The 27,838-nt window shown below is 56.3% G+C and overlaps 2 protein-coding genes across 6 annotated transcripts; both read left to right on the forward strand.

Moving 5' to 3' along the window:
* Positions 1-1,040: 1,040 nt before the first annotated feature.
* CRYBB1 (crystallin beta B1) lies at positions 1,041-5,417 on the forward strand. Its single transcript, XM_069870725.1, has 6 exons — positions 1,041-1,151; positions 1,815-1,974; positions 2,823-2,941; positions 4,447-4,579; positions 4,701-4,843; positions 5,107-5,417. The coding sequence occupies exons 2-6, from the start codon at positions 1,834-1,836 to the stop codon at positions 5,285-5,287; spliced, it is 717 nt and encodes a 238-aa protein (XP_069726826.1). The 5' UTR covers positions 1,041-1,151; positions 1,815-1,833; the 3' UTR covers positions 5,288-5,417.
* A 1,363-nt stretch (positions 5,418-6,780) lies between these two features.
* TPST2 (tyrosylprotein sulfotransferase 2) lies at positions 6,781-26,437 on the forward strand. 5 transcript variants are annotated; one of them, XM_069871460.1, is made up of 7 exons: positions 6,781-6,801; positions 16,881-16,949; positions 19,840-20,747; positions 22,410-22,608; positions 23,821-23,871; positions 24,828-24,876; positions 26,259-26,437. In XM_069871460.1, the coding sequence occupies exons 3-6, from the start codon at positions 19,912-19,914 to the stop codon at positions 24,855-24,857; spliced, it is 1,116 nt and encodes a 371-aa protein (XP_069727561.1). In that variant the 5' UTR covers positions 6,781-6,801; positions 16,881-16,949; positions 19,840-19,911; the 3' UTR covers positions 24,858-24,876; positions 26,259-26,437. The 5 variants fall into 5 exon arrangements, with proteins under 5 accessions (XP_069727561.1, XP_069727562.1, XP_069727566.1 ...); XM_069871461.1 differs by lacking the exon at positions 6,781-6,801 and adding an exon at positions 14,147-14,228; XM_069871465.1 differs by lacking the exons at positions 6,781-6,801; positions 16,881-16,949 and adding an exon at positions 17,025-17,474.
* The last annotated feature ends 1,401 nt before the right edge of the window (positions 26,438-27,838 follow it).

The raw sequence follows: 27,838 nt of genomic DNA on the forward strand, positions 1-27,838 counted from the left end.
GCAGCTGATCGGAGGCTCAGTGGGAGTCAGGGGAAGGTCCACCCAGCGCCACCCGCCGTGGAGAGCAGCCGGAGGGTGCAGGAGATGCAGTGCCACAGGCTGAGTCACCACAGGGACCTGTGCCCAGTGTGTCCCCAGCAGCCCCCCGCCACAACACTCCATCACTCAGCACTGATGTTCTGAGACCCCCAAGACGGATTTGGTACCGTGCAGGATGGAGGTAGAAGAGGATGGATGGTATAGAAGGAGCAGAGCACAGGTTAAATGGAGTGAAAACCAGCTAACATCCATGGCAGTGGACACAGTGAGCAGGAGAACACCACTTTCAGAGGCTGAGATGGTTTGGAAAGTGTCAGCTTGGACTACATGTCATTTGGGAAAAAGAACCAAACTCTTGAAGCATTTCAAACCATTTAGGTCTTGTGTCCTGGCACCTCGGGCGTTTGTGGGTATGGAGTGGTGTTTAAAGGCAGAGATTTGGTGTTTAAGGGAGAGAAATGAGCACAGCACAGCCGCGGGGCTGGACACCCATAGCCGTGGGGCTGGGCACGATGCAGCCATCGGGCTGGACACGATGCAGCCATCGGGCTGGGTACCACACAGCCATGGGGCTGAGGATGATGCACTATGGAGGTGAGGATGATGCACTACGGGGCTGGACACTCACAGCCATGGGTCTGGGGACGATGCAGCCATGGGGGCACTGGACTGGTGCCCCCTCCCTGGTGGCAGCGGTGCTGGAGCTGGGTGCCCACATGGATCCGGGTGCTGGGGGCTGAGGGCAGGGGAGGGCTGCGTGCCAGCGGCAGCGGGGCCGTGCGAGGGCTATATATGCGCTGTCGGAGTGGCCGCACGTGGGGCAGCGGGTGCTGCTGCACGCTGCAAAGTGGCACGGTCAGGTCTTCTGTTGTGCCATGGGCACAAAGGAAAGTGCTGGGTTCAGCAGCTGGGCATGGGGCTGGGAAGAGGCTTCCAGCTCGCCCAGCGCTTTGCAGGATGTGATGACTGGGCGGCTGCGCAGACACTGATGAGCCGGCAATTCCTTTGTGCACCCGCCCGGGAATCTGCCCTTGCCAGGCTATAAAGTGGGGGCCTCGCTGCGCCCCGAAACACAAGCCCGCTCACTCCAACAAGAAGCAGCAGCTGCCCAGGTAAGAGGACACAGTCTCCGGGCACCGGGCTGCAGCTGGACCCGAGGCAGGGAGAGGGAAACGCAGGGTCTCAGCCGTGACCATCACTGTGGTCATCATGTCTGGGAGCACCCCGGTGCTCAGCATCCCACCGCTTTGCACTCACCTGGCAGCTGCTGGTGACACTCACCTGTGGGGCCACCGGCACGGTGCCCACTGGAGGGCTTCACGCAAACTGGGCTGTCCCCTTCCCACACCCTCATATGCTGCCCCAGTACCCAGCTGGGCTCCCAGGAGCACCTCGTGCGGGACGGCTCCTGCACCCAGTGTAGTGGTCAGGCCCCAGCTGGGCCAGGGAGAGCGGGGAGCAGGTAGGCACCAGCGTTCAGGGCTGCCCTGGGCACCTCTGCAGTGGTGGGACCATGCTCAGGTCTCTCCTGGCCACAGAAGGAGAGTATGGACCTCCCACGATCCTCCTGGTGAAGGCAGGATCCTCCACCTCTCCACCTGTGATCGCTGGAGAACCTCCCAACAGCTCCTCTCCCAGCCCCAGCCACCCCATTGCCGAGCCCTCCGTCCCAGTACAACCATCCCCGGGGCAGAGCGAGGGTCCAGCCAAGTGGTGGGTGCCCATGACCATGCAACCACCCTAACCTGCTTCTGGCATCTGGTGCCCCATCCCAGACTTGAGCCCAACACCGCGATGTCTGAGACCACAAAACCCGCTGCTCCTGGCCAAGCTGTGGAGGAGAAGGAGAAGGCAGTGCCAGCTCCAGCTCCATCCCTCGACCCTGCTCCCGTCGCAAACAGCAAGGGTGAGGAACCCTCCACAGAAGCCTTCAGGGTAAGCCCTGCTGCTCCCCACATGCAGCGACGCGGTCTGGGGGTGAGGGATGGTGGCAGCATCTCTGGGGCAGGTAGCAGGAGATCCCAGACGTCCCACAGGGAAGGACCCTTCTCTGAGAGCAGAAGGAGAGCACAGATGATGCCCTCCCTCCCTGCTGTGTCCCTCCTGGGCAGCGGCTTTCTAGGTGCAGGATCTGGGCAGCCACTTGTGGGGCTGCTGCAGGAGGGATGTTCCATGTGCCTCTTGGCTGGGATGGGGACCACAGGCTTTGGAAATGTTCTCTCCTGGGTCATGGCATCAGGGCTGGGTGCTGCCATCTGCTCCCTTTCACTGTCCTGTGGGGTTGGGGGGTGGGTGGAGGAGGCTGTGGGTGGCAGGGCTGGCACAGAAACGCTGTTGTGGCACCGGGGCAGCGTGCCACCGATGTACCGCAGCAGGGCTGGGGACAAGGGGCTCCAGAGACACTTCTGCGTGTGCCAGGCAGAGAAAGCCACAGCATGGATGCAGCTCCTGGAAAAGCAGCTCCTGGCCTGGCTGGGGCCTGATTTGGGAGACGTGGCTTTGCAGCAGCAAAACTTGGAACAGGATGAGGCCATCTCAGAGCAGCAGTGGCTCTTGGGGAGACCGTTCTGTGCTCAGCCCGTGTCCAGACGAGGCAGCTCCTGCACAGAGCTCAGCTGGGCTGGGCTGGTCACCAAACCTGAAAAGCTGCAGGAAGGCTTGGAGATCCAAGCAGGACATGCAGGGTGGTGGGTTCATGCACGCAGGGTCCACACAGGGACACGGAGCATCCTGCTCCCTCTGAGCATGCCTGTCCCTGTCCGAGCCTTTTCCTCTGCCCCCAGATCGTCGTCTTTGATCAGGAGAACTTCCAGGGCAGGCAGATGGAGTTCACCACCGAGTGCCCAAACCTGGGGGACCGCGGCTTCGATCGGGTGCGCAGTGTCATCGTCATCTCTGGACCGTAAGTGACCCCAACCACAGAGGGGACCGTGTCCCTGGGGGTGCCCTGGGGAGGTGGGGACATAGTCCCATGGAGCAGCCTGTGGACACAGACTGATGTGTAGGGACATCTCCCTGCGACCCGGGCAGAAAGCGGAGCGGGGCCAGTGCGGGAGCAGAGCGTCCTTCGAGGAGGACAGGATGGCCTGGGCCGTCGGGAGGGACACCAGGGTCATTTGTAAACCAAAGGGCACTAGAGGCAAACTGCAGGCTGAGGAAAGGCATCTTTGCATCTGCTGCCTGAACTGTCCATGAGATGCAGGAGACCTGTAGATAAATTTTAGAGAAGCACAGGTGAAACGAGGCAGGTGCTGTGGGCCAAATGGGGGGGCAGGACCACCACAGGGACACCTGGAGCAGGTGGAGGAAGGCAGGCAGGCAGCCCCAGGCTGTGCCCAGGCAGCTCAGCAGTGATCAAGGGGCTGGGAAGGTCCAAAAGCCATGGGAACAGCCAACACAGGCAAGGACAAATACGATTGTCAATCTAGATGACTCCGGGTTGAAAGAGCATCTCGCCGTGGCCGTGCTGGCTGGGGAAGGCAGCCTGGTGGCAGTGGGACAGCAGAGGGAGGGTGGCAGTGCTACAGGGAGGATTCATGAGACACGATTTGCCTTGAGGGACTGGGCAAGGTGACTTGTGGTCACCTTGAATGACAACATGTAGCAGCAATGGTAACTTTTTTGTTAGGAATGCAGAATATCCAGCTCTTCTTGGAAGAAAAGAGGGATGGAGCAGCCCCAAAGGAGCTCAGGTGTGATGCCTGGGAAGCTGCACCAGACATAGAATGGGGAAAAATTGGAGAACAGGGTATTTAAGTGTTATTAGAGTCCTAAATCCTCAGTGTAACCAGTGAGACTGTGCCCAAAAGCTTACTAAAGGAAAGACAAAACCAAAACCAGCCAAGCTCAGCCTTAGAAGTCAGCACAGGGACCTGGGATAACAAGGACCAGTGTCTGGGGTGCAGCATGCAGGGTCCCTGGCTGCTTAGAGTGAGGTGGGTGCTGGTCTCTTCTCCCAAGTAGCAAGGGATAAGATGAGAGCAAATGGCCTCAAGTTGCGCCCGGGGAATTACATTGGATAATAGGACAAATTTCTTCACTGAAAGGGTTCTCAGGCACTGGAACAGCTGCCCAGGGCAGTGGTGGAGTCCCCATCCCTGGAGGGGTTTAAACGAGAGGCACATGAGCCTGTCACACGCAGACAGACAGACAGAGGCACACGCAGACACACAGACAAAGCTCTTCTCCAACCAAACGATTCTGTGATTCTATGGCAGCTGCCAGCCCCATGCACCCTGCAGCACCCGCTCTTTGAGAGAGGTGGGAGCGGGATGGTGGGTCCAGCCCTGAAACTGGCAGCCTTTTTGGTGCTGAGAGCCTGATGCCAGCGCCGCACAGGCTGGCAGAGCAGGAGAGGAGCTGCTGGGTGGCACCTGACACGCTGTCTTGTCCTCCCCCTCTCCCCAGCTGGGTGGCCTACGAGCAGGCCAACATGCGTGGGGAGATGTTCATCCTGGAGAAGGGCGAGTACCCTCGCTGGGACACCTGGTCTAGCAGCTACCGGAGCGACTGCTTCATGTCCATGCGTCCCATCAAAATGGTGAGTGGTCCAGGAGCCCAAAGCACCATCATTCTCTGGCCGGGGCTGCATCGATGCTGCGCGATGCCTCATTTCATCAAGCTCAGAGGCCTCAGCTGCACCTTCCCTCTGCTTTCCCCAGGAGGCTGAGGACCACAAAATCTCCCTGTACGAGTCTGCTGACTTCAAGGGCAACAAGATGGAAATCCAGGAGGATGATGTGCCCAGCCTCTGGGCTTACGGCTTCTGCGACCGTGTGGGCAGCGTGCAGGTGCCCAGTGGAACGTAAGCTGGGATGGGGTGGCAGCTGCTTTGTGCCAGGCTCCCCAACCTCCCCTGCGCCCCAAATCACTGCCCGCTGGTCCTGAGCACCCGCAGGGAGCTCTTGGGCAGCCAGAAAGCACCGCATGGCTGTTTTTTGCGGTGTAGCCCATCACCCGGGGAGTCCTACCCAGCACACGGGAGGCAGGGCACTGTGCGTTGGCCTCGGCATCGCTGCCTGTAGCGGCTGAACCTGCTCAGGCTCCCTCTGTTTGCTTCTCCTGCAGTTGGGTCGGGTACCAATACCCTGGCTACAGAGGCTACCAGTATCTCTTTGAGACCGGAGACTTCCGACACTGGAATGAGTGGTCTGCCTTCCAGCCCCAGATCCAGTCCATCCGCCGCATCCGGGACATGCAGTGGGACCAGAAGGGCACCTTCGTCACCCCCGACGCGCCCTCCGACTGAGCGCGCCGCCCGCTAGCTCGGCCCCGTGGGGCACCCCCGCCTCCCCCCGCGCTCGCCTGCTCAGCACTTTCCTTGTACATTGCACATTCCCTGGATGTATCCCACCTCGTGAGGCAAATTAAAAACCCCAGAAGACAAGAGCCGCTCGGGAGGTGCTGGTTCCTGAGCTCTGCTCTGCCATCCTGCTTGAGCCCCGTGTAGGATGCAGTGGAGAGGGGAGGGGGGTTTAGCCTGGAGAAAAGGAGGCTGAGGGGAGACCTCATCGCTCTCTACGACTACCTGAGAGGAGGTTGGAGTGAGGCGGGTGTTGGCCACCAAGGCGTAGGACAAGAGGAGACGGCCTCGAGTTGCTCCAGGGCAGGTTCAGGTTGGACAGCAGGAAAAATTTCTTCATGGAAAAGGTTCTCAGGCGCTGGCAGAGGCTGCCAGGGAGGTAGTGGAGCCCCCAGCCCTGGAGGGGTGGATGAGGTGCTCAGGGATCTGGTTTAGTGGTGGACGGGATGGTTGGACTTGATGATCTCAAAGCTCTTTTCCAACCAAACGATTCTGTGATTCAATGATTTTCCCACCAGAATCGCTCTCAGGCATGGACCCCCCAGCTCACACAGGGGCTGCAGTAGGGGCACTGGGGAACGCGGAGCAGCAAGGGGGAAGGGGGCGGCAGACAGACAGACGGACACGAGCACATGCAGACACACAGACGTGGGCATGTGCGGACAGACAGATACGCAGAGAGACAAGACACGGGCATGGACAGAATCACAGAATCATAGAATCACCAGGTTGGAAAAGACCCACTGGATCATCGAGTCCAACCATTCCTATCAAACACTAACCCATGTCCCTCAGCACCTCGTCCACCCGTCCCTTAAACCCCTCCAGGGAAGGTGACTCAACCCCCTCCCTGGGCAGCCTCGGACACTGCCCAGTGACCCTTTCCATGAAATACTTTTTCCTAATGTCCAGCCTGACCCTCCCCTGGTGGAGCTTGAGGCCGTTCCCTCTCGTCCTGTCCCCTGTCCCTTGGGAGAAGAGCCCAGCTCCCTCCTCTCCACAACCTCCCCTACAGACAGACAGACAGACATACAGACACGAGCACATGCAGACAGACAGATACGGGCATGTGCGGACAGACAGGTGCACAGAGAGACAGACACGGGCGTGGACAGACAGACGGACAGACACGGGAGCGGGCAGATAAGTTCGGCACACGATGACAGACAGACGGACGTGGGCACGCGCAGACACACAGACAGACAGACAGACAGACACGGCCAAGCGCAGGCGGATGTGGGCACGCGCAGACGGACGGACGGACACGGGCACGCGCAGACACACAGACACACGCGGCTACGCGCAGACGGACGGACACGCGCAGACGGACAGACGGACGCGGTCCCGCCCCCCCCGCGCCCCGCATGCGCGCTGGGGCGGTGTCGGGGATCCCGGCCCCCCCCGTGACGTCTCCGCGTCCCGCGCCGCTCGGGGGAGAAACAGGGGGGAGCGGCGGAACGGTGAGAGCGGGGGATGCTCGGTGCTCGGTGTGTGGAGGGTGCTTGGGGATGCAGAGTGCGCAGGGTGCGGGGGACGCTCGGGGGATGCGGGTGCTGGGTGCCCGGTGCTTTGGGGGATGCGGGGTGCTCGGTGTGTGGAGGGTGCTCGGGGATGCAGGGTGCTCAAGGTGCGGGGGACGCTCGGGGGATGCGGGGTGCTCGGTGCGTGGAGGGTGCTCGGGGATGCAGTGTGCGCAGGGTGCGGGGGACGCTCGGGGGATGCGGGGTGTTCGGTGCGTGGAAGGTGCTCGGGGATGCAGGGTGCGCAGGGTGCGGGGGGACGCTCGGGGGATGCGGGTGCTGGGTGCCCGGTGCTTTGGGGGATGCGGGGTGCTCGGTGCGTGGAGGATGCTTGGGGATGCGGGGTGCTCGGTGCGTGGAGGATGCTTGGGGATGCAGGGTGCTCAGGATGCAGGGGGACGCTCGGGGGATGCGGGTGCTGGGTGCGTGGAGGATGCTCGGGGCTCGGGAATCGGTGCTGGGTGCGTGCAGGGTTTGTGGGGGATGCTCGGGGGATACTCGGTTCGCGGGGGATGCTCGGTGCTTGGCTCGCGGTGCGTGGAGGATGCTCGGGGCTCCGGGGATGCTTCGGGCTGGGTGCTTGCGGGGCGCCTGGGGGATGCTCGGGGCTCGGTGCGCCGGGGATGCGGGGTGCGCGGCGCATGGAAGGTGCTCGGGAATCGGCGCTGGGTGCCTGCAGGGCTTGTGGGGTGCCTGGTGCGTTTGGGATGTTCGGGGCTCGGTGCGCAGGGGATGCGGGGCTGAGTGCGTGGAGGATGCTCGGGGGATGCTCGAGGCTGAGCGTGTGCAGGGCTTGCGGGGGATGCGGGATGCTAAGTGTGTGGAAGATGCTCAGGGCTCGGGAATCGGTGCTGGGTGCGTGCAGGGTTTGCGGGTTCCACCGGGGAGATGCGGGGTGCTCGGTTCTCTGTGTGTGAGGGATGCTCAGGGGATGCCTGGTGCGCAGGGGATGAGGGGTGCTCAGTGCATGAGGGATGCTCGGGGCTTGGGGGATTCTCAGTGCTGGGTACCCAGTGTAGGTGCCCTGCGGGGTGCCCGGTGCTTGAGGGGTACTCAGTGTGGGGTTCCTGGTGCGTAGGGGATGCTGGGTGCTCAGTGCTGGGTGCACAGGGAACGTGGTGTGCCCAGTGCACTGGGCAATGCAGGCTGCGCACACAGAGCACAGAGCTCAGGGCTTGGTGTGCAGCGCACAACGCGGGGTGCTCGCTGCAGAGTGCCCCATGGACCCTTTTTTCCCCTCTTTCCTGCTTTTCCAGCACGCTCCCCTCACCCCCGGCACCCCTTTGGGAGCCCAGCACCAGGCTGTGCCCTCCTTCACCCATGCATCATTGTACAGAGCAGTCGTGTGGTGGACACGCTGCCTGTCAGGAGGCACCCACAGACCAGGGCTGTCCGTCCATCCATCCATCCATCCATCCATCCAGGCCCCCGGGGCTTGGGGCAAGCGTGGCAGCCTGTGCCACCGTGGCCCGGGCAAGCAGTGCAGGGCTGTGCCTGTGGGTCTTGCTCAGTGTTAACCTCAACTTCTTAGGGCAGAAGGTTTTCGCAGCTGCAGCTCCCGTGGGGTGGCTGTGGAGCGCTTGTTTTGGGGCCGGGGGGCTGCAGGCAGGCTCCTGAGCAGCTGCATTGGTGCCAGCATGCCCAGAACACCAACATTCTCCCTGCTCTGCCTTGCTGTTCACCGCGCCGCTGCTCTGCACGTGGTAGGGGTGTGAGATCCATGCTATTTCTGTAGCAAGGTCAAGTTCCTTGGGACTTGTGGCTGGAGTTGCAGTCCCTGGCGCTGCTGCCGGCGTGGTCGTGCTGCTGGGCCACGGTCTTCCATGGGAAGGGTATGGTTTGCATCGTGCGCGCCTTTGTTCTGTCCCTCGCTGTGTTTATTTGTGTGCTCGGTCTGCGTCCAAAAAACATCTCACAGCTTGAAACCTCCTCACACATCTTCCTCTGCGAGTCAGAGCCCGGCCCCACCAGCTGCTGAGTCTGCGGGCGGTGAAGTCTCCCTCTGCACAGCTGTGCTGCTCGCTCAGGCTCGGGTACCGAGCAAGGGTGAGTGGAGAGATTCAAATGATTTGTGTGAGCAGGTTTCCAAATTTGACGTTGCTTTTCTGGGAATGCTGCTACACGTTCGTGGGGAGCTTGTCAAGCGCCAACGCAAGGTTCAAATGTTTCCTCCGAGCGGGGTTTTGTAACAGCTCATGCTCGGCAGCTGCGTGGATGTGGCACCCAGCTGGGAACAGGGATGCTGCGCTGCCCGCAGAGAGAGCCAAGGGGCTGCAGGGCGCTCACGCAGCAAAGGCAGCCCATGAAATTAGGGGGTGATTTCCAGCACTGACCTCTGTAAACACCCCAAGGTCCGTGCATGAACCTGCAGGGGTGGAGTTTGAGGAAGCGACTCATGGATCTTGCTGATGTGTGGATGAACACCCTCCCAGCAGCCTGGTGTTTTGGTCCAGAGCACTGAGCTTTCTCCGTTCCTACGAGTTGCTTTTTGTGCCTGTGTTCATGCTCAGAGGACTGTGCTGCTCCTGCAGCTCTGTTTCCCAGAAGACTGGAGTGTTGCTGCTAGAACCCAGCTGTGAGAGCCAATTTCCATGCCTTGAGGTTTGGTGGCAAACCAGCTGAGATGGGGCAGCCGCATACATGCTCTGGGTCCCCTTTGCTGAGCTGGAAACCCCTCTCCTCAGGCGAGAAGCACCGTGTTCCATGGTGGCAGCTGAGCTGGTCACGGTGCCACGTGGGTTCTTCTTGGCATCTCCTGGACATCGCGCTACAGGGGGATACAGGCTGGATTCTTCCCTCCACACTGGCACTGTTGAGATGTCCCAGGCTGGGGGCACAGAGGCAGGAGCTGCTGTAGGGTCTCTTCAGGATGCAATTTGCTGGTGGGCTCAGCAGAAGGAGGAGCCAAGCTCGTGCTGCTGCTGCTTTCTGCCTGTGGGTTTTAAAAACTGTATTAGTAATTTGTGTCGCTATTTTAGGAAGATGCTTCCAGAGGCGGTTTGCATTACAGATATGCTGTGCCTGCAGGGGCCGTGCAGGATGGCAGGAGCATCATGAGCTGCAGAGACTGTCAAGAACAGTTCTGGAGGGAGAAAACAAACACCCAGCAGGTGGTTTCGTTTGGCATCATACAGATGCATCTCCTGACCAAGTTGTGATGCATTTAGGAAGCCTCAGCCTCAGCAGAGTGAGTTTCTCTTTGGATTTTGCAGCCCAGCAAGTGTGCAGGCCAGTGGGAGAAGCGTTCCTTGTTGTCCTCTTCCTGCTTTATTTCACACCATTTTGCAAGCCTTTAGTGTGCACCGTTCTCCTAAACCCCTGTCTGCTCCCAGTATCGCAGGGATTCTCCTCAAGTAAACCCTCTGTAGAGGTGGACAATGCTTTCCACCCTTCAATTTTCATCCCCAGTCTATCCATTCGTGCTGGCCTCGCAGTGTGGATGCAGGTAGGGCTGCAGACTGGGTGATGTGCCCGTAGAAGTGGTGCAGGGTGCAGGTTGTCCCACCGCAGAGCCGCCCCTTGGCCCCTCGCAGGGTCTGCAAACAAGAACCGCTGAGAGCAGCAGCGGGTTGCTCAATCCTCAGCGCTCGGAAGTGAAGCAAGCAGCTGGTTCTCATTGCGTGTTCCCGAATGAGTGAATGCAAACCGTGACCTGGGAATCCACAAGTGGCTACGGCGTCGAGGTGCTTCTCCGTGAAGGAACGACTGCTGTGTAGTCGGTTCTGGAGCTGCTGCAATCTACAGGCTGCTGTAGTGGGACAGGGAGAAGCAGCTGGGGTTTCTCCAGTGCTCCTGGTTCCTTCTTGATGTTGGAGGTGGATCCTGCAGTGTCAGTGACCGTGTCTGGCAGTGGCTGCGCCTGGACACGCTCCAGGAGGGGTGGGAGAGCACCCAGCCACCCTGCTCTCCAGGGCAGCTGTGCTCACAGCTGGCTGCAGGTCATTGTGGCGGGGTGGCACGCAGAGGAAGGGATGGCACGCAGAGGAAGGGATGGCACGCAGAGGGAGGGATGGCACGCAGAGGGAAAGGATGGCACGCAGAGGGAGGGATGGCACGCAGAGGGAGGGATGGCACGCAGAGGAAAGGGATGGCACGCAGAGGAAAGGGATGGCACGCAGAGGAAGGGATGGCACGCAGAGGAAAGGGATGGCACACAGAGGAAGGGATGGCACGCAGAGGAAGGGATGGCACACAGAGGAAGGGATGGCACGCAGAGGGAGGGGGGGCACGCAGAGGAAAGGAGAGCATGCAGAGGAAAGGAGGGCATGAAGGGTGTGGAAGACATGCAGTGGCAGCCCTCAGTAGCCCAGGATTTGCAGATATAAATGGCAGCAGGGGATCTAGAGATCATAGCTGGGTTTCTGAAGACGGGAACCAAGCCGTGAAGCACTCGGATGTTCTGTTCAGGGTGATTTGTCTTACAGATCAGCCGTGCAGTGCATAGAGCTGCACAGCTGGGAAGGATGCCATTCCTTTTCTTCCATCTATGGTTTCACAAGAAGAGCTTCTCCCACACTGGGGCTTGGTGGGAAGTCGTTGCGCGTCCTCACTGAGGCTGTGCAGGTGCATGGGGTTTGTGTCCTGTTGAGCGGAAGGCCACATATTCACACTCTGTGCCCTTCCCCAAACTACTGGCTTTGTGAAAATGCCAAACGCTTGGCCTTGTGGCAGCTGAGTCCGGCTGGGTCGTGGTGGATAACCAGGTACCACAGGGTGAGGCTGTGCCAGGAGCCGCAGGAGACGAGGTGGGGATGTGCAGCGAGGGCTGTGGGAGACGGGGTGCAGCAGTGTTTCTTCCTCACCTCGCTGCCCTCAGGGTGTGCAGATCACCCTCCTGTCCACATTACCCTCTCCTCAGCCCCTGCGGATGCCTGGTGTTGCTGCAGGAGGAAATAAAATATTTTGATTTTGTTTCATAAGCAAATCTGAGGTTTTGGGGTTTCTCTTGCAGAACCAACCTTTTATTTGCAAGTCGCGATCTTTGTGCGTACAGGAATGGAGCTCGTTGAGACTTAGGACTTGGCACATGGGTCTGGAAAGTATTTTTTTGAAGATATTTAGTGTTTTTCCTAGCAGTTCCTCTGCCTTCTGCTTCTCCCTCTTGTATGGAGGGCTCTGATCTGCCAGATTCACGTGGGGAGTCTTTGTTCAGTTTGGGGAAGGAAGAGTTGTGTTTGCACCGAGCATTGCGAGTGAAAACAGAGGCTGCAAACTCTGACTCCCTGTGCCCCTCTCCAGTGGGGTTCCCCGGGACCTACCCTGGGCCAGGGGTGGGAGTTGGAGAGACCCTGAGGTGGAAGAACAGCTCCTTGCATCCCAAAAGCCCACTCATCCAGTGCTGTGGAGGGAGCGGAATGATGGAGCCACTGGTCAGGGTGCAAGCGTGGGAATGTGTCTGTCAGTCACCTCTGCGCTGGCTTTGCCTTAGTCTTTGTCCCCATGAGGCAGCGAGTGCAGAGTAATTAAGATAAGGTAAAGCTCTGTGAATTGAAGCTGCAGGTTGATTAATAGTCAGGAGGATCCCTTCAAAGCACAGAGCTCCTGTCCTGTTTTGGCACAAGCGCTTCCAGAGCAAAGACCGAGCTGATCTTAGGATATTAGAAAAAACTTCTTTGCCAAATCAGTGGTGAAGCACTGGCAGAGGTTGTCCAGAGCAGTGGGGGATTCTCCAGCCCTGGAGGGGTTCAAAAACCATGTAGATGAGGCGCTTTGGGACATGGTTTTATAGGCACAGTGGGGTTGGGCTGACGGTTGGAGTGGATGAGCTTCGAAGTCTTTTCCAACCTTAATGATCTGATGATTCGGTGTGTCCCTTCCCTCCTGGCTTTACCAGAGCTTTGCTGGGGTTGCTGGCTTGTGCCACGTCACTGGGGTGGCCGCCTCTATTGCCACCTTCTGCCAGCAGCTTTCACTTTGGGTGTTTCATAATTAATAAACCAGCTTGAGGGGAATGCTGTCGTCTCTCGGAGAAGTTGGCAGAAGTGGATACCCTGGTTCCCGTCACTGGATGCTAAAATGCCATTGCTGGGCTTGGAACCAGAGGCCAGTGGAGTGGAGATGCTGTGAATTGGTGGGATTTTTGTTATTTGGGGGACGTTGTAGCATTGAACAGGATAATAAAATGGTTTTCTAATCATAACAGCCTCGAGGCGATAAACAAACAGTACGTTTGTGCTGTGAGACGTCTGTCAATTCTTTGTTGATGTGATTTAGACCCTGCTGAAGCAGGCTGGCATGCTCTGCCTGCATCCCTGGCCAGGCTTTCTGGGGATGCTGTGCCTGGGTGCTCGGCTGGGGACGCGCTTTGTAGGTCAGAGCCTTCTTCACAGGCTTTTCTGGGCGAGAAAGGTGGTATTTGGAGCTGGTGTGTGCTGCCTTAATCCCCGAGACATCAGATTCTGCTTGCTTGTTTTTCTAGATACTCAGCAGGGAAAATAAATTCCCCCATGTGCTCCCCAAGGAGGAGTTCGTGTTTTGGGAGAGAAATGGTCTATTATGACCACCTCTCGCCCCTGCAGGTCCAAGGCAGCGACCTCTGGGCTGCAGGAGTGGGTGCTTGAGGTGATGTTGGGGAGCAGGAGCTGCACGTAGTGGGGGGGCTGTGCCGTGGGAGCATCGTGCCGAGCTGCTGGGGTGGCTTCAGCATGTGAGCCGAGCTGCAGTGGGAGGTGAAGAGGGGATGTTTGGGAGCCAGCATCATGTCAGCCGCTCTGGCTGGTGCGTCGTGTTGGGTGCGCTCAGCTGAAAGGCAGTGGGGCAGGACCTGTGAGCCCTGCAGCTGCCGTGGAGGTGAGTCGAGCCCGCTGGGCGCGAAGATGCAAGCTTCAACACCCTCCTTGTGGTCTGGGCGCTGAGATGTGTGCCTGAACACCTGCTCGTGCAGCCTTTTAACTATTTCTTCCCATTTCACTCGGGATGATGTCAGCGGTGCAAATGCAAACCGCAGTGCTGTTCTCTGGGGGGATGTTCAAAGGGACACAACCCTGAATTGTACTGAAGTGAATGTATTTTTACTGGCTTTGGCTCCTGATTCCTGTACGTATGCCTGGGTTTGTGGCCTGAAGTGCATCTTTAGCTTTAATAAGCAATAACTGTTCTGCTGTTATGTTGCTGTTTGTGACACTTAGGGGCCTGAAAGCAGCTTTTTCTTGGTTTTGAGTGCTGTAGGTGCTGTCTTACGGTTTGATTTCATTGCACGGAGAAGTGGCCTCTACTTTCACCACCCAGAGCCTCAAGCTGTCGCTCACTTCCAGCAGCGGTTTCCTGAAAGCTCCTGCTCTGTGAGCAGCTGCAGTATCGATTGCAAACGGCAGCGTAGGTTGGACCCTGCTCCTGCAGGTTGGCCATCCCCACGGGGGCTGATCCAGGTGAGCACCAGCTGTGGGTTGTGCAGTGGGGCTGACGCTGTGCTTGGACAAACCTCAACCTCTTCCATCGCCTCGGCTGCCCCCACGGGCACGCAGCCGCGGGCAGAGGTTGGTGCTGGCTCCATGCTCACCCACCTCGTGGGAAATGTTTTAAAATGCGTTGTTCAGCTTTCTCTCTGGCTGCTTTGAAACCGAGATGGAGAAACACCCCGTGAGTCTGTGTGCCAGCAGCCCATCCCTTCCTGCTCCTCAGCCCCAACTGGCTCTTCCCAGTTTTCCTCTCCTGGGGCTCATTTGACCCCTCTGCTGTTGGCTGCTGCCTCCTCGGGTCTGGAGCATCTCTGTTCTGCTAAGAGAGGTGCTTTGGAGTCCTTGGGGGTTTTTAAACACACACTGAGAGCACGTCTGCCTTTGGCTGTAGCAGGGCTTTGCCTGAGCTCAGGTTGGTTTGGCAGCAGCCGCCCTCAAGCAAGCTGTGTTTATTTTTATGTTGCGTGCCGCGTGTGAATTGACTGGAGACTGTCAATTAGGTGATTACATTTTGCTGATTTGTAAAGCTGCGAGCTTGATATGTTGGAATATTTTTTGCTGACCACAGCTTCTGCTGCTGTTTCACCGCAATGACAACTGCAGTTCCTCATCCTTTTATTCAGCAGCAACGATTTGAGCTAAAATTTTCCAGGCCACACCTCTGACTTTTGAGGAAGTTGCTGTTAATAACCATAATTTCTGGGACTGATTTAAAGAAAAATGGGGTTATTTTGATGATATTGAGCTCCTTGTAGCAACTGGGTTCATTGTTTGCTTGTAACACTTTGCTGCTGTTAAATAATGGGCTTGAGGCATTGCTTCATCACTGCAGATTGTGCATGGCTCCTTCGCTCCAGCAGCCCCCACACCGCGCTGAGCTGCTCTCTGGCAGTGGTGGTGGCTTCCCCGTTTCACAGCCATGGTTGAAGATGGTTGTGGAGGCTGCAGTTGGTTGGTTGGTGCTCGCTGTTGGTGCTCGGTCAGCCGTGGAGTCCACCTGGCTGGTGCAGCAGCCGCGTGTTTGCCCACGATGGCCCCACACCGCGGCGGGGAGGCGTCAGGAAGGAAGTTTGCAAGCATGTGTGTGTGTGTGTCTGTCTGTCTGTGTGTGCACAGGCAAGAGCGGGAGCCGTTTCCGGAGCAGGGTATCTCGGGGCCAAGCTGTTAAACCACCACCGCTCTGTGCATCGTGTCAGTCGTGACGCTGCAGAAGCGCATTCGGGGATGAAGCTGCTGCTGCTGCACCAACCTGCAGCCTCATCCGTCTCATGGTCGATGGAGGCCAGGCCAGGGTCAAGCAGAAAGCCTCGCAGGGAAGGAAGGCGATGTGTGCACTGGGGATAAGCACTTGCGAAGTTAGTGCTGGGTGGAGTTTCCCTCTGGTTTCTCATTAGTGCTAAAGTAGAGGGGCTGCGTGACGTTGGATGGCAGGAGAGGAGGAGACTCTTGGGTGGCTGGAATAACAATTAGTGTCTGTACTTGAAATGTTCTCAAAAACATCCTCTGAGCCTGAGATGCTGTTGTGCACCAAGGAGGAGCCAACTGCGGGAAGGACCCGGCTGCAGCAGCCCCACACCAAGCCCGTAGTGCTGCACACACGCTGTGAGGCTCGGAGTGAGGTGCCATCCACCTGCCCACTGGGTCCTGTCCCCTCTGGGTGCTCCGCTGGCCCCAGACAGGAGCTTTGCTTGGAAACGTGCTTGGATGGGTGCCCTCCTGTGCCTGGAGGAGGGTGTCGTGCAGGGACACGGCTGCTGCACCGCTGGTAGGATACGGGCAGGACCCCTGCACTGGTGCGGTCACTGGGATGCTCTGTGCTTGCAGGACAGGTTCAGTGTGGGCTCCTCAGGACGGGTGCCGTCCTTGGACGTGCAGGGATTGTGTCATTGTGGGAAACCAGACATCCAGACCGATGTTTTTGGGGGTATTTGGTTCCCTGTGTTGTAGGGGGCTGGTGCCACTGCCTTGGCAGCTAGTGAGGCTGGAGACAGCTTGGTTCCTTGGGTTGGAGCCAGAGAGGTCCTGGTGACATAGGCATCTCCTGGTTCAGAGGATGGCATCCCTGTGACCGCGCCTGGATGCGCCAGCGTGACCTGCGGACCTGGGAACGCCCCATCTCCTCTTGCTGTTACTGGTTTGGGGACAGTGACCATAGTCTGATTCTTGCCTGATTTCAGCTTTTGCACCAGCGCCTGCGGCGAGTGTGTCTGGAGCAGCTTCCTCTGGGACGGGCTCTTGCACCGGTTGCTTGTGTGCGGTGGAAGCGTGCCACGTTCAGACCGCCATCCCTTGGGGTTTAAGCATCCCAGCTGCTCCAGTCCCCCTGAGGCTTCTCCCTTCCAAGAAGCTTCATTTCCTAAAAGAGCAGCCGCCTTCCTGCTTCCCTCGGTTTCTCCTTGTGCTTCAGCCCTGGGAACCCTGGTGGAGCGATGCTGATGGCCAGGCTGCAGGCATCTGGCTGCCAGCGCCCACCGTGAGCTGCAATCACCTTTTTCCCTGGGCTTGGAGAGAGGCTGTGGGCAGGAGGGCTGCGCGTGGCCAAGGAGGAGAGCATCTCGTCACCCCTCACAGATGTCTGTGATAAATAAACAAATCAACACCACGGCTTTTCTTCCCCATTAGGTATTTTTGCGGCCACCTGCGTTGCAGCATGAGGCTCTGCTAGCAGCAAAATGAATGTACCGGGGGAAGGTAAGTGCATAAGGATGGAGGCACCAGAGCGATCGGTTCCCCTGTGATGCCGGTGAACATTTCATACGCCTGAGCACACCACCACCGTTGCCCCGTTAATGCTGGGTTGCCTTCACAAGCTGACAAGAAACGGTTTAAGCCTTGTTTACACTAATGTGTGATCAGCATGCAAAATAAGGAAGGCTTCTGCCTGTAGCACCTCTTGTGTCCTTGTTTGTCACTGCTCTGCTGTCACTTCCCCACCAGCTCCTGTCCTCCCCCACGCTCTCTGCTTGGTGCCCTGATCGCAGCTGGGGATGGAGTCGCTGCTTGTGGGTCACAGCCGGTCCCCGTCCTGCAGTGTCCGAGGTGCATTTGGGGGCTTCTGCACAGGGTTGGCTGCTGCTGCTTTGATCCCTACTCCCTGTCATCAGCTGCAGTGGTTTCAGTCCCTGCCATGATGTCGGAGAAGCCCCTGAGAGCCCCCTAATTCCTGCTGGTGTGGGAAGCTCCCAGAGCCAACTTGGGCATCTGAAGGACTCGAAGGTCGTCTCTGATCAGACAGCTGTGCTGCCTGATTATGCCATGGTATTTTCCTGTGGAGGGAATTATCCACCCCTGCTCTCTCGTAGACTAATTAGCCCCAGTATTGGAAGGGGCTCCAAGGAAAGCTGGGGAGGGGCTGTTGATCAGGGAGGGCAGGGATAGGATGAGGGGGAATGGGTTTGAGCTGCAAGAGGAGAGATTGATAGGAATGGTTGGACTTGATGATCCGGTGGGTCTTTGCCAACCTGGTGATTCTATGATTCTATGATTGAGATGAGATCTCAGGACGAAATGTTTTGCTGTGAGGGTGGGGAGGCCCTGGTCCAGGTTGCCCAGAGCAGTGGTGGCTGCCCCATCCCTGGAGGGGTTCAAGGCCAGGTTGGATGGGGCTTGGAGCCCCTGATCCAGTGGGAGGTGTCCCTGCCCATGGCAGGGGTGGGACTGGATGGGCTTTGAGGTCCTTTCCAACCATTTCCTGATTTCCAAACATTCCCTGATTCCCAACCATTCCCTGATTCTCTGATCCTGGCGGGGCTGGTGCCGGTACCACCAGCTCCCCCAGCCTCCTGCTTTGCCCAATGAACTGAGTGAGTCCCTTTGTTCCTCTCTGGAGGCACTTGGACAGGAGCTGCTGGGAGCATCTGGGTGGGAAATGCTCACTGTAAGCCGTTTTTGCAAAGAACAGAGCACTTCTGTGCTCCCAGCCTCCTTTTTAAACTGCAGATCTTTCCTGCTAATTAGCCTGTCTTGGTCTGCATAGCCCTAATTATTCCTGTTGGCCTTAAATCCTGACTGCTCCAGCTACAAGGCTTTCAAATGGGTCTTGTGGCATTTGCAATTATTTTTAGGGTGAACATTTGAATATATTTACATGACTAAACCAGATGAAGATAGCAGGAAGGAGCAGATGAGCCCTTTTCTTTTAAGTGCTGAAAAAAATGCCCGAGCTGTTTGTTGTTCCCTCTGATTTACATCTAAACGGAGGGCCAGCATTTGACTTTTTGACTTGTCTGTGGTATGTGGGCATGCAGCTGGTTGGCCAGGATGTTAACCCTGGTGCTAAATTGGCACAGAAGTATTTTTGGTGGTGATGTTCCTTTGCTGCTGGGATGGGAGATGCCTGGGGGAGCAGAGGCGCTGCCTTGGTGTCCCAGCAATCTGATGGTTTGAGCACGAGTGGATGGTGAGCAGGTGACCTGGTGAGCAGGTGACCACCTCACCATTCCAGGTAGGTGGAGTGGGATGTCAGGGGTTGGAAGGGGAACTGAGCGAGCCCTCCAGCACCTGGTTGCTTGCAGGGCTGGCTGTGGTGGCAGGTAAGGCAGGGAGGCAAAGGGGCTTTGCACCACCCGCTGCTGAATCTCCTCTTTCACGGAGAGATTCGAGAGGAGAAAACGTTTTTCTGAAGCAGTTCTTTGGACTGTCAGCGAAACAAAACGCATGGACGCCCCGTTCCTTCCACTTTATTCAGCTCCCGCCCCAGCCACATAATCACAAAGGACTTGAAATCCCTGGGTGAGCCCAGGGAAGGGATTGCAAAACCTGTGCTCACAAATGGAGCAGAAAGGGGGAGGGTTTGGGAAGCGGTGCCAGCGTTCCCAGGAGTCCCTCCCAGGCAGGCAGCAGAGCAGGGGACTTGCAGAAACTGCTGCCTTCCTGCTGGGTAGCCTCGTGAGAGGCAGAAGCCCCAAAAAGCCTTAATGCCAGATGAAGACATCAAGGATTTTTGCATAAGGTCAGTCACGCTGACTCTGTGTGTTGCTGTAAGCCTTCAGATGGTTTAATATCTCAAAGTGTTCCATTCGAACGGGTAACTGCTTCTCCTGACTCAAATCCTGGAAATTTGCATGAGGTGCTTTTTGTTTTTCTCTTCGTTCAGCTTTTCCCCCTCCCCTGTAACTGAAAATACAGGGAGGTGGCAGGTGGCTGAGAGAAGCGAGAGGACGGTGGTGTGCTGAGCTTGGTTCTGGAAGGGAGAAGAACTGCAGGAAGGGTTTAAGCTTCATCTGAGATGGAAGAGACTCTCAGTAAAGATTTCTTTAAGGATGGACTTGAGCACGCGTGGTCCCCCTCTCTGAAACATTCCTGGGGCTTTATTCCAGCTGTAAACCTGTGTTTCTGTGTATGCAAACAGTACAGAAATAATCTCTTTGGGTGTGCTCTGTGATAGATTGTAATTACCTCCTGAGCAGAAGGCACCTACTGCACAACTAGAAGTTGCTGATAAGTGAAAGAGATGATGAAAGCCTAGAAATGTTGTCAGCATCCTGAAAGACAAAGAAGCCAGGCTGGGTGCTGAGGTGTTGCAGGAGCTGGGCTGGATTGTGGATCCCGCTCCTCTAACCATGCTGTGTTTCTCTTGCAGATGCCTGTTGGGCTGAGCACATACTAGCTGAAAGCTGAAGCGTGGTCACCAGCCTGTGCGGAGGAGAACAGAATGCGGGTCACCATGAGGAGGGTGTTACTCGTAGTGGGCTCGGTGGTCGCCCTGATGGTGACTCTGCACCTTGGCCAGCAGGTCCTGGAGTGCCAGCAGGTCCTGAGCGAGAGGAGGCACAGGCTGATGAGACCCGAAAACGAGGAGCTGGTCATGATGGACTCGAACCACGTCGAGTACCGTTACAGCAAGGAGATGCCCCTGATCTTCATTGGCGGGGTCCCTCGGAGCGGCACGACGCTGATGAGGGCTATGCTCGATGCCCACCCTGAGGTGCGCTGCGGAGAGGAGACCCGCATCATCCCCCGCGTGCTGGCGATGCGGCAGGCCTGGTCCAAATCGGGGCGAGAGAAGATGCGCCTGGACGAAGCGGGGGTGACGGACCAAGTTTTGGATGCCGCTATGCAGGCCTTTATACTAGAAGTGATCGCCAAGCACGGCGAGCCAGCCAGGTATTTGTGTAACAAGGACCCCTTCACGCTGAAGTCCTCTGTCTACCTGTCCAGGCTGTTCCCCAATTCCAAATTCCTCCTGATGGTTCGAGACGGCCGAGCTTCGGTTCACTCTATGATCACGCGGAAAGTGACGATCGCGGGCTTCGACCTGAACAGCTACCGAGACTGCTTGACCAAGTGGAACAAAGCCATCGAGGTGATGTACTCGCAGTGCCTGGAGATTGGGAGGTCCCGGTGCCTGCCTGTCTACTACGAGCAGCTGGTGCTGCACCCCGAGCAGTCCATGCAGGCCATCATGAAGTTCCTGGACATCTCCTGGAGCGACACGGTGCTGCACCACGAGGAGCTCATAGGGAAGCCTGGCGGGGTGTCGCTTTCCAAGTGAGTGTCTCGGCTCTTGCCTTGGCTTTTCGAGCAGCATTTTCATTCCTCGAAGCAGGCAGGGCTAAAACTGGGGGCAAAGACGCATTCCCTGTGGTTATGTGCGCTTTTTCGGGGGCAGAGGTAGCAGCACATTCAGTTTTGCTGCATTAGGTCTCGTGTTTCTAAGTAGAAGATGGCTTGAATACTATCAATCTGTTGTACCGAACAGAGCAGCTTGTCAGGCGAGGATTTTAGGAGCAGGTGACTACTTTATTCATCTGTCTTGACAGCGCAGAAATTGTTTTGGTCTCCAATTTGAACGGAACTCCTTGCTCTCAAATGAGAGCTCTTTAATGCCTCTCTTCTCCACCTGTCTTCAAATACCTCCTTACTGCGAGTAGTTTTGCTTGAATGGCTTTAGGCAGTGAGCAGCAATTCTTGCTGGGTTTGGTGCTGGTATTGCAGAATAAGAGAAATAATACCTGCTTGGTGGAGACACACCCCAGCGCTCCCTCCTTGCTGGCTGTATCTGAGTGCCAGGAGGATGCTTGCCTTCTCCCACCTTCTTCTTCTCTTTTAATGCTCATTATTTCCTAAAAGGAGGCTTAAGTCTAACATAGCAGTGGTGTAAGGAAACCCTACAAGCGCTCTGTATAAAGTGCTCATGCCTGAGTGGTGAAGGAGGCTGTGGACCCGCAGCTGCTCTCTCCAGGGTGGCTGCAGGTGTGTGGCTGGGCTCTGCTTCCCTCTGTGTGAGACATTTCTGGATGTGGCTGTGCCGCTTTGCCTGTGTCGTAGCCGTCGGTAACTGGAACGCTTTCGCAAGGCTCAGGCTCTGTGCACGTTTGTCCCTCGTAGGACGCTGCGAGCCATGCAGAGTGTGCTTTACTTTGGCTGGAGTCGAGCAGGAGGTTGCTCACCCCAGGCCAGCGTCCCACGAGCACAGGGTGCCGAGGAGGGGCTGCACCTGCGAGGGGCTCGCTCCTCAGGGCCAGGAGGGCAGGGAGTGAGGCTGGCAGGGAGCACATCCCGATGCCTGTACCCCAGGCAGACCAGGCTGGCAGCTGTGTTGTGGTTTAGAGGTGTGGGCACCTTTGATGGCTGAAGCAATGATTTCCCCAGGGCTTTCAGCACTATTTGCTCAGCAAAAACCTTGCCAAGGTTGCGTAAACAGAGGAGGGTTTGGACTTTCAGTGGAGTTGTGTGGTCTGTCTGTGCTACAGACCACGTGTCTTTCATTATTTCCCTGTAATAAGCAGAGATGTCCTGATAATGCCCCAGCCCCTGTGCAGGATGGATCTGCTCATACTGGGGCACTCAGCCTCTGAGGCTGTGGAAACCCCTCCAGGATCTGCTTCCCCAGAGCAGGGCTGTGAGTGGGAAGGGGCTGTCCCACTGTGCCTTGCACCAGCTCTGCCTCGGGGGGGCATGGTTTAATATTTGGTAGGAATGGTTGGACTCGATGATTCGGTGGGTCTTTAACAACCTGGTGATTCTGTGATTCTAGGGAGACTCAGAGGGCACTGAGCGTTTGCACCACATGCATGTCCAGGGCATTGGGAGCAAAATGTTGAGCTGGCAATGAACCCAGCTGCGGGCTGCTCTGTCTCAGCCCAGTATGGCTGTGAAATCCAACTTTTGTGTCTTGGTTTATTTTTTTTCTTCATTATTTTTCCCCAGGATAGAAAGATCAACAGACCAGGTTATCAAGCCGGTGAACATGGAGGCGTTATCTAAATGGATCGGGCATATCCCAGGGGATGTGCTGCAGGACATGGCCCACATCGCACCGATGCTCTCCAGGCTCGGCTACGATCCCTATGCCAACCCGCCCAACTACGGCCACCCTGACCCCTTAGTCATCAACAACACGCACAGAGTGAGTGTCGCAGCCACGGGGAGGGAACGGTGCTGTGGGTCTCTGCACCCCCATTGCCCTCTGGAGCAGAAGAGACTGCTGAACCGAATCGGAAAAGAGCAGGGGAGCAACAAAATGCTGTCTTCCTTTTAGGAGACTGTGAAGAACATATGTGCTGTTACACCGAGTTGATTTCCAAGTGGTAGATTAAGTCTGGCGTGGCTCAAACTGGTGCTGTTCCCTGTGATTTTGTGGTGGTGTTCGTTTCTGCTGTTGTGGCAGATACAGACTTGTCCCTCCCTGACCCAGCCCTGCTCTCCAGCCGAGGCGTGGGAGTTCCTCGGGTGTGCTGATGTTCTGGATAACATCACAGCTGTAGGCACTAGATACGCCGGTCTGGTCCCAGGAGAGCACACAGAGCATGCTGTGTCCGTGTCGCTGCTCACCAGCCACTCCCATGGTCCCACGAGGACTGTGAGTGGAGGCGCGTAATGCATTTGGGCAAAACCAGAAGATATTTTTTTTTTTAGAATATTGACTCATGTTCCCAGAGCTTAGCTGGAAGGAAGAAGCAGCAGAGCCACAGACGGCAGTTACTAAACACAGGGATTTTCTTATGCTTTGGGACAGACCCTGCAGCCACCTCAGCTTTGCCTGTGCTGCCCCTTGGGTGAGGTGTCCCTTGTCATGCTGCGGGTGTGACTGGTCCCCGTGCAGATCATGAGCAGGCAGGCAAGTAGCAGCACTGACCTAGGAGGCTGGAAGAGCTTCCCTGGAGCTGGTCGAGTGTTCTGGTCTCTTGCAGCTCCTCCTTGCTTTCTCTGCTTGCTGAGATCTGGTCTAGAACATGGATGATTTAGGTGAGCACCTGCCCTGGGCAGGGTTAGAGACTCTAATTCTCTGCTATGAGCCTTTCACTGCTTCTTGGGATGAATTTGAAGAAATGGCATGATGATAAAGACTGAAACACTCTCCCCGCCCAGGCTAAGAGGAAGATCCATAGAACTGCTTGTGCTGGTTCCCTGTCCCAGCAGGATGCTGCTCCCTCTCTTTGCTTACAGTCAAGAAGGAGGAAACCTTCTTTTGCCCTAGTATAGCACCACGATGTAGAACAAACACCCATCAGGCTATTTCATTTGGTTCAGGGGTACTGGGACACAGGACACAGGCAATGAGGTGGACTTCATAGAACCGCTACCCAGACGGGTCACTCTGCTTTTCTCTTTTCCATAGGTTTTAAAGGGGGATTATAAAACGCCAGCTAATTTGAAAGGTCATCTGCAGGTAAGAGTCTGATGTCCCTGTGAGCAGTTTGCCCTGTTTGGTTAATCCTGGGTGCCAGGTCCCTTGCTCCCTCTTATGGGCATTTGCAAGCTGGGCAGCCAACTGTGGGAGATGTCCCTGCTCCCTTGCCTCGATCCATGGGGACAATGTGCCTGTTGTTCCTGCTGTGCGCCACGCTCCTGCTCCCGTGCTTTCAGGTTTGATATTCTGAGTATTCTGTGCTCCCCAGACCCTGCTCATTCACCTCTGCCACCTCCTTCCTGGTCTGTTCATGTGTATGGTGTCATGCTGTGGAGTTCTGTGTTCACTCTTGGGTTCTTCATTCTCTTACTTCCCACTTCGCTGTCTGTTCCAAAGCCCTTCAAGCTTCCCTGGTCTTGCCTGCCTTTAGGGAAGTGTAGCGTACCTGATTAACAGGTTACAGATAGGTCTTCCAGTTCTTGTACAACTAATAACCCCCTTTTGTAATGCAGAGCAGTCTCCAACAGCCATTGCACATACAGTTTGAAGAAGAAAAACAACTTGGCTCTCCAGAAAGCTCTGTCTACTCAGTATGGAGACACAGTAGATTGGTTTTGATCAAAGGTGCCAGGTTTTACCTGCTCACCATAAGGTCTCCTAATGAAAGAAAAGGGATTGAGCTGTATTTCCAGTGTCAAGTGAGATAACACAGAGCCCAGGCCCAGACTAAGGAAGCTGGGCTGCTGGTGACGTGGCTTTCAGAGCTAGAGGAGTCACTGGTGGTTCCCAGAGGGTTGCCCAGGGTGGTTAGCGTTGAGCAAATGGTAGCAAAGCAAGAGCTGCAGTCTCGTGGCCGCAGCTCCTGGCTGCTGGTTCTCTGCCCTGCTTTCTGTGTCCTAACCATTTCCTTTTCTTGCTGCTGGGAGCACAGCGGGAGTGTTTTGAATTGCAGATGGTGGCTTAAAGCTGACCCTTTTGTGTCTGGGTTTTTCTAGGTGACTCAGAACACATCATCTTCTCACTAAGAAAATTAATGATTTCCAGGTAAGACCTTGTACTTAATTTTGGGACTCGGGCAAATCCGCTTGCGTTGCTCCCGGGTTAGCATTTCGCTTGTGTAATTTCTTGTGCCTGTGGATTAGCTGGGCTGCTCATTAGGCAAATGATCTCCTTCACAGTCGCTTTAGTTTTTCAGAACAATACTGTTACGTGAGATGATTTGTCAGAAATTCTTTTTCTGAGCTCTGGAAACAGGCTGGCTCTGGCAAAATCGAAATCAGCCACTTGGGAGAGTTCTTACTGACTGTTCCCCTGGGGAGCACAGAAATGGGATGTGGAAATGTGTAGATGAGCTGAGCTGCTGCCCAGCTGTGTGCTAGGACGTGCTATGGACCCGTGGCAGGGAAGATAAAGCAGTTGCATCTGCTGTCAGTTTGGAAAAACAGAGCTGCTACCCTGGGTTTCTGCTCCAGATACAACTGTTGATATGTGGGATGTTTTTCTGTCTCTCTTTTTAGCTGGCCTTTACACTAAAGAAGAAAATGACATTTTTCTTGCTAAAAATGACCCTGTAAAAACTAATTTAGTAAAGCCTTTTTACCCCAAGAGTACACATCCCGGTGAAAATATCCATGAGAGCCCTTTTTTCCCTGCTGCCCCACACTGCTCCCCAGCAGTCCTTGTCACACAGTCTGTAAGATACTTTGTGTAGCCGAAGGGATCCTGCAGAGGATGAGGTAGACAGTTCCTGCTGCAAGTACCTATTGGAATAAAAATGACTCAAGATCAGAGCTGGATCAGAACACCTAATTTACTGGATGCACGCAGGGTCTCTGCTTTGAGCATCCCTGAAAGTGCTCAAGGCCAGGTTGGATGGGGGTTGGAGCCCCTGATCCAGTGGGAGGTGTCCCTGCCCATGGCAGGGGTGGGACTGGATGGCCTTTGACGTCCCTTGCAATCCAACCCGTTCCATGATTCTATGCAATTCTGTAATTCCTATATAAAGGCAGTATATTGTGCTAAAAAAAGTAAATATCAGAAGTATTGAGTAAGAATAGAAGTTGTGTGCCCATATTCCAGGAGCTCGCACTCCACAGCTTCCTCGCAAGGGGAGGAGGAGGAGCAGGTGCTGAGCTCTTCTCTCTGGACCGGAGGGAATGGCAGGAAGATGGCAGGGGAGGGTTAGGTTGGATGTTAGGAAGAGGTTCTTCCCAGAGGGTGGTGGAGCACTGGAACAGCTCCCCTAGGAAGCAGTCACAGCAACAAGCCTGACAGTGACACTATTCCTGCAGCACCCCATGGTGTGAATGCTGGGGTTGTGGTGAGCAGGGACAGGAGTTGGAAGGGGCACACAGGGATCATTGAGTCCTACTCAGGGCATTCCATGATACTATGATCCTGCTCCTGAGTCTCTTTCTCTCTTCCAGAATGCTGCAAATGGCCTTTTGTTGTCCAACAAAGAAGAGTTTGCAATGGCACCAGTGGAAATCGGTTATCCAAGCATATTGCTTGCTAATACTATTGCCAAAATGACTGCTCCACGAGGAATGTATTTGCATTTATTTGCAAAGGCCAAACATTTGATAGGCTGGACTCCCGTTGTCCGCCGTCTCCGAGCGCTCCGTGGTGGAAGCACCTGTGGGAATCCGCACCGGCCGGGGGTGTCGGCGTGCAGCCAGAGGAGATGCCGTGTGCCGTAGCCAGAGGAGATGCCGTGTGCCGTGGCCAGAGGACTCATTAGGTCGCGTGTCGATGTCCATGACGCCGTTCTCTCATGGCAGGGTCAGCGATCGCTGCCCTGGCCCTGTCGAGCCTGTGTCGTGCGAGTGACCCCCTCCCCGTCCCAGCCCTTCACTGTGACTTACAGAGGCTATTGCAGAGTTAATATATGAGCCCGGCCCCCCTCCCTGCCTCCTTCCTTTGTTGCACATCATTAAACTATTGTTTTAATATTGTTTTAATTGGAACAGGCTACCCAGGAAATGGTTGAGTCGCCATCCCTGGAGGGGTTTAAAAGGCAAGTAGATGTTGTACTTGAGGACATGGTCTGGTGGCAGACTTAGCGGGGTTGGATTGATGGTTGGACTCAATGATCTTGAAGGTCTTTTCCAACCGAAACCGTTCTGTGATTCCATGGTTTCAGTACAGGATGGGGGGTGATGTGATTGAGAGGAGCCCTGCAGAGAAGATTTTGGGGTGCGGGTGGTAGAGAAGCTCGGTATGAGCCGGCAATGTGCGCTCGTGGCACAGAAAGCCAACCGTGTCCTGGGCTGCATCCAGAGCAGCAGGACCAGCAGGCAGGGAGGGGATTCTGCCCCTCTTCTCCACTCTGTGAGTCCCCACCTGGAGCCCTGGGTCCAGTTCTGGAGTTCTTAGCATAAGAAGGACATGGAACTGTTGGAATGGGTCCAGAGGAGGCCACAGAGATGCTCAGCCCAGCACTGAGGCTCGCCCCCCACCACCAGCTCACAGTTGCTGGGTGTCTTCAGACCTTCAGGCACAAAGAGAGAGGAGGGTCAGGCAGTGCTCCAAGCTGCTGCTGAGAGGTTGCTTCCCTCCAGAGAGCAGCAGCAGCTGCAGACGCTGCACTGATCTCAGTGCCTGGCAGAGTCTGGGGTCAAAGCGTGCACAAAGCTGGCGATGCGTTTGCAAGCTGAACTCTGACCGAGGGCTGGAGCACCTCCCGTACCAGGACAGGCTGAGAGAGTTGGGGTTGTTCAGCCCGGAGAAGGCTCTGGGGAGACCTTAGAGCAGCTTCCAGCACTGAAAGGGGCTCCAGGAAAGCTGGGGAGGGGCTCTGGATCAGGGAGTGCAGGGAGAGGATGAGGAGGAACAGTTTTGAGCTGCAAGAGGGCAGATTGAGATGATATCTTAGGCAGAAATGTTTTGCTGTGAGGGCGGGGAGGCCCTGGCCCAGGTTGCCCAGAGCAGGGGTGGCTGCCCCATCCCTGGAGGGGTTCAAGGCCAGGTTGGATGGGGCTTGGAGCCCCTGATCCATGGGAGGTGT

This window comes from Phaenicophaeus curvirostris, chromosome 17, assembly GCF_032191515.1.
Source record: "Phaenicophaeus curvirostris isolate KB17595 chromosome 17, BPBGC_Pcur_1.0, whole genome shotgun sequence".
NCBI classification, from domain to species: Eukaryota; Metazoa; Chordata; class Aves; order Cuculiformes; family Cuculidae; genus Phaenicophaeus; species Phaenicophaeus curvirostris.